The sequence below is a fragment of the Piliocolobus tephrosceles genome, chromosome 21 (genome assembly GCF_002776525.5).
Source record: "Piliocolobus tephrosceles isolate RC106 chromosome 21, ASM277652v3, whole genome shotgun sequence".
Lineage (NCBI taxonomy): Eukaryota > Metazoa > Chordata > Mammalia > Primates > Cercopithecidae > Piliocolobus > Piliocolobus tephrosceles.
This window is the reverse complement of record NC_045454.1, coordinates 13062145-13073417: the sequence shown is the minus strand read 5'-3', so window position 1 is coordinate 13073417 and position 11273 is coordinate 13062145. Positions and strand designations below refer to the sequence as shown.

The window sequence follows — 11273 nt, the reverse complement described above, 5'->3', positions numbered from 1 at the left end:
CCCCCTCTCTACTAAAAGTACAAAGATTAGGTAGTGTGCTGCAACTGTAGTCCCAGCTACTCGGGGCGCTGAGGCACAAGAATCACTTGAATCTGGGAGGCGGAGGTTGCAGAGAGACGAGATTGCACCACTGCACTCCAGCCTGGGCGACAGAGCGAGACCCAAAAAAAATAAAATGAAATGAAAAAATAAAAAGATAAAATAATAATAATAAAATGAAATAAATAAATAAATGTTTAAAAAAATTTTGGTGGAGCATCTGATGAGTGTTTGGGCCGATCTGGAGCTTTGCCCATCCCCTCTTATTTTTCTGCACTTGACCCTCTTATTTTTCTGAGACTGGTCTCCCTCTGTCGCCCAAGCTAAGAGTATAGCAGTGCAATTGCAGCTCACTGCAGCCTCCACCTCCTGGGCTCAAGCAGTCTTCCCACCTCAGTCTCCTGAGTAGGTAAGAACACAGGTGCATGCCACCAGGCCCAGCTAATTTTTTTGAATTTTTTGGGAGAGACGGGATTTCACCATGTTCCCCAGGCTGGTCTCGAACTCCTGGACTCAAGCCTTGGCCTCCCAAAGTGCTGGGATTATAGGTGTGAGTCACCACACCCAGCCAGAGTAGAAGGCACTTTGGAAGCATCCAGCCTTCCCCCATTCATCTTACATTAGTGGAAATGGAGGCTTCCAGAGGTTTCAAGGTCACAGCCAAATCCAGAACCTCATCTCAGGCTCACTGGCCATAGTCCCAATGTCCAGTCTTAAGTCTTCTTGGATATCTGTGGCTCACAGACTTTTGGGTGTTTGAGCCTCCTGCTGAGCACTGCTGGGTGCACAGCGGCGACCAGCCCTGTCTTCACGGAACTCAGTGGGAGGAACAGATCCATCCCCAGAGTGGGCAGGACTAGGTTGGGGGAACCCAGGGGTCTGGAGGGCTTTTCAGAGGGCAGGGGTCACTGAGTGGAGAGCAGAGGAGGAGTGAGCCATTTGCTCCGGCGTGAAGTTGTTGGGGGTGTGATGGGGTTTCTGGGTGGCAGGAGCAGTCTGGTTGGAGGTCTGGAAGCTATCAGCATGTGACTGGTATCTAGGGTGGCCAGGAACTCTGCATGGATATGGTGGGAAGCTGGCACGCCTCTCCCCTCACCTCTTCCCTGCAGGCTCTGTGGACAGCAACTGGATCGTGGGTGCCACGCTGGAGAAGAAGCTCCCGCCCCTGCCCCTGACACTGGCCCTCGGGGCCTTCCTGAATCACCGCAAGAACAAGTTCCAGTGTGGCTTTGGCCTCACCATCGGCTGAGCCCTCCTGGCCCCCGCCTTCCACGCCCTTCCAATTCCACCTCCACCTCCACCTCCCCCTGCCACAGAGGGGAGACCTGAGCCCCCCTCCCTTCCCTCCCCCCTTGGGGGTCGGGGGGGACATCGGAAAGGAGGGACCCCGCCACCCCAGCAGCTGAGGAGGGGATTCTGGAACCGAATGGCGCTTCGGGATTCTGAGTACTAGGGGCAGTGTGCCCCGTGGGCCTGGGGTCCCGGGAAGGATTCCGGAATTGAGGGGCACGCAGGATTCTGAGCACCGGGGCAGAGGCGGCCAGACAACCTCAGGGAGGAGTGTCCTGGCGTCCCCATCCTCCAAAGGGCCTGGGCCCGCCCCGAGGGGGCAGCGAGAGGAGCTTCCCCATCCCCTGTCAGTCCACCCTGCCCTGTCCACTTTCCCATTTACTCGGTATAAATCATGTTTATAAGTTATGGAAGAACCGGGACATTTTACAGAAAAAAAACAAAAAACAACAAAAAATATACGTGGGAAAAAAAAAGATGGGAGGCCTCCGTTTTCTCAAGTGTGCCTGGCTTGTTTGGAGCATTTCATCCGGAGTCCGGCCTCCCTGACCTTCCCCCAGCCGCCTGCAGGGGGCGTCAGAGGGCCGAGGCACGGAAAGCAGCGGAGCCGCACCACTGCCTGGCTTGACGCTGCATTGAGTCCGGCCCAGAGGGGTGCAGCGTGGCCGGGCATCGCAGTCTCCCCATCCGGAACATCTGCCCTGCTGGCGGACACCTCGGGCCTTCTCTCGCCCGAGGGTAGGGTCTCAAGGTCACTCGCCCCAGCTTGACCCGGCCGGAGTGACTATAGAAGACTTTGTCCCTGCAAACTGCAGCAGCAGTGATGACACTGTCTCTGAGTGCAGACGTAGGGGCAGGGAGCTGGGAGAAGGTTCAAGCTACTGGAACAGCTTCAGAACAACTAGGGTACTAGGAACTGCTGTGTCGGGAAGAGGGGCTCAAGGACTTGCAGGCATGAGAGGAGGGGCCTAGGCCAGACTAGGCTCTTTATGCAGCCATGGGGGTTGGGTCACCTATATCTGAGGACGTGGTGCTGTCTGGATTTTGCCAACCTAGGGCTGGTGTCAGCTGACACCCAACACCACCAGCACCACTCCCGAGCCTCCGGGAACTGAAACCCTGTCTGCCCCCAGGGTCTAGGGAGGGAGGCTGCTGAGTAGAGCTGACCCCAAGTTACCCACAGAAGCCACCTCAGCCACCCCCTGCCAGCCAAAGCAAACAGGCCTGGCCCGGCGCTGGGGGTTCCTTCCCGGGACCAGGAGTTCAGCCTCCCCTGACTGGCAGAATCCTCTGATCCCACCCCCTCCAGTTCTTGCTGTGTGACTTTGCCATTCATCTTGCTGAACCGCGGGTTTCTCCTCTGAAACATCTGGGATTTATAACACGGCTGCTAGGAAAGTGACAGCCTCTGAGCGCCCACTGTGGCCTGTCCATGGCTAGCCCTAACAGGACCACTGTGCCAAGGCTGTCCTCCGTGCTCGATACACACGTTAGCTTGTCACCAAACATCCATGCCGCTGCTTTCCCAGTCTGATGAGCAAAGGAACCCGATGCTCAGAGAGGACAAGTCATTTGCCCAAGGTCACACAGCTGGCAACTGGCAGAGTCAGGATTCAAGCCCTGGCAGTTTGACTCCAGAATCCTAACCTTAACCCAGAAGCACAAACCTCAAGACCCTGGAAACCACAATGCCTGTGGCAGCCAGGGGGAGGTGCTGGAATCTCATTTCACACGTGGGGAGGGGGGGGTCCCCTGTGCTCAAGGTCACAACTAAAGAGGAAGCTATGATTAAAACCCAGGTCCCACTCGCAAAGCCTAGACTTTTAGCAGATGCACCGCACTGTTCCCACCCCACTCCCATCCCACTTCTGTCCAGTTGCCTAGCCCACTTTCTTTTCTTTTTTCCTTTTTTTTTTTTTCTTTTTTGGGAGCCTCACTCTTGCTCAGGCTGGAGTGCAGTGGCAAGACCTCGGCTCACTATAACTTCTACCTCCCGGGTTCAAGTGATTCTCCTGCCTCAGCCTCCCAACTAGCTAGGATTACAGGCGCCCGCCACCATGCCTGGCTAATTTTTGTATTTTTAGTAGTGATGGGGTTTCACCATGTTGGCCAGGCCGGTCTCAAACTCCTGACCTTAAGTGTTCCGCCCACCGTGGCCTCCCAAAGTGCTGGGATTGCAGGCGTGAGCTACCGCGCCCAGCCCCTCCCATCCCACTTCTGTCCAGCCCCCTAGCCCTACTTTCTTTCTGGGATCCAGGAGTCCAGATCCCCAGCCCCCTCTCCAGATTGCATTCATCCAGGCACAGGAAAGGACGGGGTCAGGGAAGGAGGACTCTTGGCGGCAGCCTGCACATTCCCCTTCCACGCTTGGCCCCCAGAATGGAGGAGGGTGTCTGGATTACTGGGCGAGGTGTCCTCCCTTCCTGGGGACTGTGGGGGGTGGTCAAAAGGCCTCTATGCCCCACCTCCTCCCTCTGCCCTGCTGTGCCTGGGGCAGGGGGAGAACAGCCCACCTCGTGACTGGGGGCTGGCCCAGCCCGCCCTATCCCTGGAGGAGGGGGCGGGACAGGGGGAGCCCTATAATTGGACAAGTCTGGGATCCTTGAGTCCTACTCAGCCCCAGCGGAGGTGAAGGACGTCCTTCCCCAGGAGCCGGTGAGAAGCGCAGTCGGGGGCACGGGGATGAGCTCAGGGGCCTCTAGAAAGATGTAGCTGGGACCTCGGGAAGCCCTGGCCTCCAGGTAGTCTCAGGAGAGCTACTCGAGGTCGGGCTTGGGGAGAGGAGGAGCGGGGATGAGGCCAGCAGCAGGGGACTGGACCTGGGAAGGGCTGGGCAGCAGAGACGACCCGACCCGCTAGAAGGTGGGGTGGGGAGAGCAGCTGGACTAGGAGCTAAGCCACAGCCGGACCCCCACGAGTTGTCACTGTCATTTATCGAGCACCTACTGGGTGTCCCCAGTGTCCTCAGATCTCCATAACTGGGGAGCCAGGGACAGCCACACGGTAGCTAGCCGTCGATTGGAGAACTTTAAAATGAGGACTGAATTAGCTCATAAATGGAAAACGGCGCTTAAATGTGAGGTTAGAGCTTAGAATGTGAAGGGAGAATGAGGAATGCGAGATTGGGACTGAGATGGAACCGGCGGTGGGGAGGGGGAGGGGTGTGGAATTTGGACCCCGGGAGAGAAAGATGGAATTTTGACTATGGAGGCCGACCTGGGGATGGGAAGATAAGAGAAGACCAGGAGGGAGTTAAATAGGGAATGGGTTGGGGGCGGCTTGGTAACTGTTTGTGCTGGGATTAGGCTGTTGCAGATAATGGAGCAAGGCTTGGAAGGCTAACCTGGGGTGGGGCCGGGTTGGGGTCGGGCTGGGGGTAGGAGGAGTCCCCACTGGCGGTTGATTGACAGTTTCTCCCTCCCCAGACTGGCCAATCACAGGCAGGAAGATGAAGGTTCTGTGGGCTGCGTTGCTGGTCACATTCCTGGCAGGTATGGGGGCGGGGCTTGCTCGGTTTCCCCGCTCCTCCTCCTCTCATCCTCACCTCAACCTCCTGGCCCCATTCAGGCAGACCCTGGGCCCCGTCTTCTTCTGCTGGTCTGTCTTCCCCTTGAGGGGAAAGCCTAGGTCTGAGGCTTCTCTGCTGCTTTCTGGCTCAGAACAGCGATTTGACGCTCTGTGAGCCTCGGTTCCCCCCCTGCTTTTTTTTTGAGCCGGAGTCTCGCTCTGTCGCCCAGGCTGGAGTGCAGTTTCGCAATCTCAGCTCACTGCAAGCTCCGCCTCCCAGGTTCACGCTATTCTCCCACCTCAGCCTCCCCAGTAGCTGGGACTACAGGCGCCCGCCACCATGCCCGCCATGCCCGGCTAAGTTCTCTATCTCCTGACCTCGTGATCTGCCCGCCTTGGCCTCCCAAAGTGCTGGAATTACAGGCATGAGCCACCGCGCCTGGCCTCCCCCATCCTTAATATAGGAGTTAGAAGGGCTTTTTTGTTTGTTTGTTTTTGTTTTGTTTTGAGATGGAGTCCTGAAATGAAGTCCCTCTGTCGCCCAGGCTGGAGTGCGGTGGCTCCCAGGCTTGAGGGCAGTGGCTGGATCTCGGCTCACTGCAAGCTCCACCTCCCAGGTTCACCCCATTCTCCTGCCTCAGCCTCCGGAGTAGCTGGGACTACAGGAACATACCACCACACCCGACTAACTTTTTTTGTATTTTCACCATGTTGGCCAGGGTGGTCTGGAACTCCTGACCTCAGGTGATCTGCCTGCTTCAACCTCCCAAAGTGCTGGGATTACAGGCATGGGCTACCACGCCCGGCTGGGAGTTAAGAGGCTTCTAATGCATTGCATAAGAATACCAGACACAGCTGTGATCTTTATTCTCCATCACCCCACACAGCCCTGCCTGGGGCACACAAGGACACTCAATACATGCTGGGCACGGTGGCTCACCCCTGTAATCCCAGCATTTTGGGAGGCCAAGGTGGGAGGATCACTTGAGCCCAGGAGTTCAACACCAGACTCGGCAACATAGTGAGACTCTGTCTCTACTAAAAATACAAAAATAGGCCAGGCGTGGTGCCACACACCTATGGTCCCAGCTACTCAGGAGGCTGAGGCAGGAGGATCGCTTGAGCCCAGAAGGTCAAGGTTGCAGTGAATCATGTTCAGGCCACTGCAATCCAGCCTGGGTGACAGAGCAAGACCCTGTCTGTAAATAAATAACGCTTTTCAAGTGATTAAACAGACTCCCCCCTCACCCTGCCCACCATGGCTCCAAAGCAGCATTTGTGGAGCACCTTCTGTGTGCCCCTAGGTACTAGGTGCCTGGACGGGGTCAGAAGGAACCTGAACCACCTTCAACTTGTTCCACACAGGATGCCAGGCCAAGGTGGAGCAACCTGTGGAGTCAGAGCCGGAACCCGAGCTGCGCCAGCAGACTGAGTGGCAGAGCGGCCAGCCCTGGGAGCTGGCACTGGGTCGCTTTTGGGATTACCTGCGCTGGGTGCAGACACTGTCTGAGCAGGTGCAGGAGGAGCTGCTCAGCTCCCAGGTCACCCAGGAACTGACGTGAGTGTCCCCATCCCCGCCATTGACCCTCCTGGTGGGCAGCTATACCTCCCCAGGTCCAGGTTTCATTCTGCCCCTGCCACTAAGTCTTGGGGGTCCTGGGTCTCTGCTGGTTCTAGCTTCCTCTTCCCATTTCTGACTCCTGGCTTTAGCTCTCTGGAATTCTCAGTTCTGTCTCTCCCTCTTCCCTTCTGACTCAGCCTCTCACACTCGTCCTGGCTCTGTCTCTGTCCTTCACTAGCTCTTTTATGTAGACACAGAGAGATGGGGTCTCACTGTGTTGCCCAGGCTGGTCTTGAACTTCTGGGCTCAAGCGATCCTCCCACCTTGCCTCCCAAAGAGGCTGGGAATAGAGACATGAGCCACCTTGCCCGGCCTCCTGGCTCTTTCTTCGTCTCTGCCTCTGCTCTCTGCGTCTGTCTCTGTCTCCTCTCTGCCTCTGTCCCGTTCCTTCTCTCTTGGTTCACTGCCCCTCTGTCTCTCCCTGTTCTCCTTAGGAGACTCTCCTTCTCTCTTCCTTCTCGGGTCTCTCTGGCTGATCCCCATCTCGCCCACCCCTATCCCAGCCCTTCTCGCCTCCCCCCTGTGCGCACACCCTCCCGCTCTTTCGGCTGCAGGACGCTGATGGACGAGACCATGAAGGAGTTGAAGGCCTACAAATCGGAACTGGAGGAACAGCTGAGCCCGGTGGCGGAGGAGACGCGGGCACGGCTGTCCAAGGAGCTGCAGGCGGCGCAGGCCCGGCTGGGCGCCGACATGGAGGATGTGCGCAGCCGTCTGGTGCAGTACCGCGGCGAGGTGCAGGCCATGCTGGGCCAGAGCACCGAGGAGCTGCGGGCGCGCCTCGCCTCCCACCTGCGCAAGCTGCGCAAGCGGCTCCTCCGCGATGCCGATGACCTGCAGAAGCGCCTGGCTGTGTACCAGGCCGGGGCCCGCGAGGGCGCCGAGCGCGGGGTCAGCGCCATCCGCGAGCGCCTGGGACCCCTGGTGGAGCAGGGCCGCGTGCGGGCCGCCACTGTGGGCTCCCTGGCCGGCCAGCCGCTGCAGGAGCGGGCCCAGGCCTGGGGTGAGCGGCTGCGCGCGCGGATGGAGGAGGTGGGCAGCCGGACCCGCGACCGCCTGGACGAGGTGAAGGAGCAGGTGGCGGAGGTGCGTGCCAAGCTGGAGGAACAGGCCCAGCAGATAAGCCTGCAGGCCGAGGCCTTCCAGGCCCGCCTCAAGAGCTGGTTCGAGCCCCTGGTGGAAGACATGCAGCGCCAGTGGGCCGGGCTGGTGGAGAAGGTGCAGGCTGCCGTGGGCGCCAGCACCGCCCCTGTGCCCAGCGACAATCACTGAACGCCCAGGCCTACAGCCATGCGACCTGACTCCACCCCGTGCCTCCTGCCTCTGCTCAGCCTGCAGTGGGAGACCCTGTCCCTGTCCCTGTCCCTGCCCCAGCCGTCCTCCTGGGGTGGGCCCTAGTTTAATAAAGATTCGCCAAGTTTCACCGCATGTGCTGGCCTCCCTGTGTGATTTCCTCTAAGCCCCAGCCTCAGTTTCTCTTTCTGCCCGCACACTGGCCACACAGTTCTCAGCTCCCTCCTCTCTGTCTGGGTCTGCGTGTCTGTATCTTTCTCTCTGCCTTTTTTTTTTTTTTTAAGATGGAGTCTGGCTCTGTCACCCAGGCTGGAGTGCAGTGGCGTAATCTTGGCTCATTGCAACCTCTGCCTCTTGGGTTCAAGCGATTCTCCTGCCTCAATAGCTAGGATTACAGGCTCATGCCACCACACCCAGCTAATTTTTGTATTTTTGGTAGAGACAAGCTTTCACCATGTTGGCCAGGCTGGTCTCAAACTCTTGACCAAGTGACCCACCCACCGGCCTTCCAAAGGGCTGAGATTACAGGCCTGAGCCGCGGTGCCTGGCCTCTGCCCCTCTTTCTTTTTTGAGAGGGGGACAAGGTCTCACCCTGTCACCTGCCATTACGGCTCACTGCAGCCTCCACCTCCTGGACTCAAGTGATAAGTGATCCTCCCACCTCAGCCTCTCCAGTAGCTGAGACTACAGGTGCACACCACCAGGATTAATTTGTGGGGTGTGTGTGTGTGTGTTTGTGGAGATGGGGTCTGGCTTTGTTGCCCAGGCTGATGTGGAACTCCTGGGCTCAAGCGATACTCCCACCATGGCCTCCTGCGTAGCTGAGACTACTGGCTAGCACCACTACACCCCGCTTTTTTTATTAGTAGTAGTAGTATTTATAGAGACAAGTTCTTACTATGTTGCCCAGGCTGGTCTCAAACTCCTGGACTCAATCGATCCTCCCCCACTGGCCTCCCAAAGTGCTAGGATTCCAGGCGTGAGGCACCGTGCCCGGCCTGCCCAACCTAATACCTGTTCCTCAGAGTTGCAACTCCAAATGACCTGAGATTGGTGCCTTTATTATGAAGCCATTTTTATTTTTTTCTGCTGTCATTGTTCTCCCTCCTCTCCTCCAGTCTTATCTGATATCTGCCTCCTTCCCACCCCTCACCCTGCCCCGCCCCTCTGTCTCCCTATTCTCCTTAGGAGACTGGCTTCCTGTTTTCCTCCACCTCTATCTTTTATCTCTTCCTCCTATGGTTTCTCTCTCCCTGGCCTGCTTGTTTCTACCCCCAACTCCCTTCATCTGGGTTTCTCGCTCCAGCGCTCGGTTTGGTTTGAGCCCTCTGCTTCTCCAGTTCCCTCTGAGCTAGCTGTCCCTTCACCCGCTGTGAACTGGGCTTCCCCGCCCAACCCTCATTCTCTTTTTTTTTTTTTTTTTTTTTTTTTTTACAGTCTCGCTCTGTTGCCCATCCTGCAATACGGTGGTGTGATCTTGGTTCACCGCAACCTCCACTTCCCGGATTCAAGAGATCCTCCTGCCTCAGCCTCCAGAGTAGCTGGGATTACAGGGGTGTCCCACCACGCCCAGCTAATTGTCGTCTTTTTGGTAGAGACAAAGCTTCACCACGTTGGCCAGGCAGGCCTCGAACTCCTGACGTCAAGTCATCTGCCTGCCTCACCCTCCCAAAGTGCTGGGGCTACAGGCATGAACCACCTCACCCAGACCATCCCTCATTCTGTATCCTTTCCTCCAGTTGTGATGTCCACCCCTCATGTTTCCCAACAAGCCTACTGGGTACTGAGTCCAGGCTGGGAAGAGAAGGGAGCGGCTCCTTTGTCAAAGTCTGCACCAGGCCCATGCTGAGATGAGAGCTGGCGCTCTGAGAGGGTAAGCTTGGACGGAAGCCTAGGAGCCGCCGGCACTCTCCTCCCCTCCCACCCCCTCAGTTCTCAGAGACGGGGAGGAGGGTTCCCACCAACGGGGGACAGGCCAGGACTTGAGCTTGTATCTCCTGGGCCAGCTGCAATGTCTGCATGTCCCTCTGCCCGCCTTGGCTCCTGCACGTCCTGAACTCGGTGGTTTCCCTGGCGCTGCTCTGATCACCCACGAGGAGGCAGCTCCCCTCCCCTGGAGATGACTCACCAGGGCTGAGTGAGGAGGGGAAGGGTCAGTGTGCTCACAGGCAGGGGTCCTGGTCCGCTGGGCCTGCTGCTGATTCACCGTGTGTCCAGGGGCTGGAGCAGTACCCTCTCAGAGCCTCGGTTTCCCCAGATGTCAATGAAGGGATCAGCATCAGTCACATCTGCCACCGGAAGAGTCGAACCTTGAGTTCTCACCTATAAGAATTTTTTTTTTTTTTTTTTTTGAGACAGTGCCTTGCTCAGTCGACCATGCTGGAGTGCAGTAGCACGATCATAGATCACTGCAGCCTCCAACTCAAGTGACCCTCCTGCCTCAACCTCCTGAGTAGCTGGGGCCACAGGCACCCACCACCATACCTGGCTAATTCTTTCTTTTTTGAGACAGAGTCTCACTCTGTCGCCCAGGCTGGAGTGCAGTGGCACCATCTCGGCTCACCACAACCTCCAACTCCCAGGTTCAAGAAATTCTCCTGCCTCAGCCTCCCGAGGAGCTGGAATTATAGGCGCACACCACCACACGAGGCTAATTTTTGTATTTTTAGTAGAGACAGGCTTTCACCATGTTGGTCAGGTTGGTCTCCAACTCCTGACCTCAGGTGATCCACCCGCCTCGGCCTCCCAAAGCGCTGGGATTACAGGCGTGAGCCACCATGCCCAGCCATATTTTAAAATTTTTTGTAGAGATGGGGTCTTACTATGTTGCCCAGGCTGGTCTCAAACTCCTGGGCTCAAGCAGATACTCCTACCTCAGCTTCCCAAAATGGTCGGATTACAGGTGTGAGCCACCACGCCCAGCCGACCTATGAAGACATCTAAGCAGACAGGGCACCCTATCTCACCACATCCCCAGTCAGATCCAGAGGTGATACAAGGATGGGAAGGAGGTTCCAGAACAAAGGCTGGCAGGGAGTCGTATGAGACAGGAGCTGATCCAGCAACAATCCAGAGAGACATCCTGGAGCCTGGGAAGGAGAAGGACAAAGAGCCCCTTCTTTTTATTTTTTATGTTTTTGAGACAGAGTCTCACTCTGTCACCCAAGCTAGAGTGCAGTGGCACAATCTCGGCTCACTGGGACCTCCACCTCATAGGTTCAAGCGACTCTCCTGCCTCAGCCTCCTGAGTAGCTGGGACCACAGGTGCACACCACCATGCCTGAATAACTTTTGAATTTTTGGCAGAGACGGGGTTTCACCATGTTGGCCAGGCGGGTCTCCAACTCCTAACCTCAAGTGTTCCGCCCACCTCAGCCTCCCAAAGTTCTGGGATTACAGGCATGAACCACTGCAACCAGCCAGTAGCCCCCATCTTTGCCCCTCGCTGAGCCCTACTGGATGTTCTTGGTTGGGCGACAGTTTCCCCATCTATAAAACAGAAACCCCTATAGCAGAGGAGAGG

General features: G+C 57.1%; 2 protein-coding genes across 3 annotated transcripts in view; both read left to right on the top strand.

The window, feature by feature from the left end:
- The window catches only part of TOMM40 (translocase of outer mitochondrial membrane 40), a 13721-nt gene extending 11916 nt beyond the window's left edge, over window positions 1-1805 (top strand). For both annotated transcript variants that reach the window (XM_023194443.1, XM_023194444.1), the window contains exon 10: window positions 1149-1805. In XM_023194443.1, coding sequence (XP_023050211.1) covers window positions 1149-1288 — 140 coding nt within the window. In that variant the 3' untranslated portion in view covers window positions 1289-1805. The remainder of the gene's footprint in view (window positions 1-1148) is intronic.
- A 2036-nt stretch (window positions 1806-3841) lies between these two features.
- Window positions 3842-7885, top strand: APOE (apolipoprotein E). Its single transcript, XM_023194442.3, has 4 exons — window positions 3842-3984; window positions 4755-4820; window positions 6202-6394; window positions 7012-7885. Exons 2-4 carry the CDS (start codon window positions 4778-4780, stop codon window positions 7727-7729), a joined length of 954 nt encoding a protein of 317 aa, XP_023050210.1. The 5' UTR covers window positions 3842-3984; window positions 4755-4777; the 3' UTR covers window positions 7730-7885.
- The last annotated feature ends 3388 nt before the right edge of the window (window positions 7886-11273 follow it).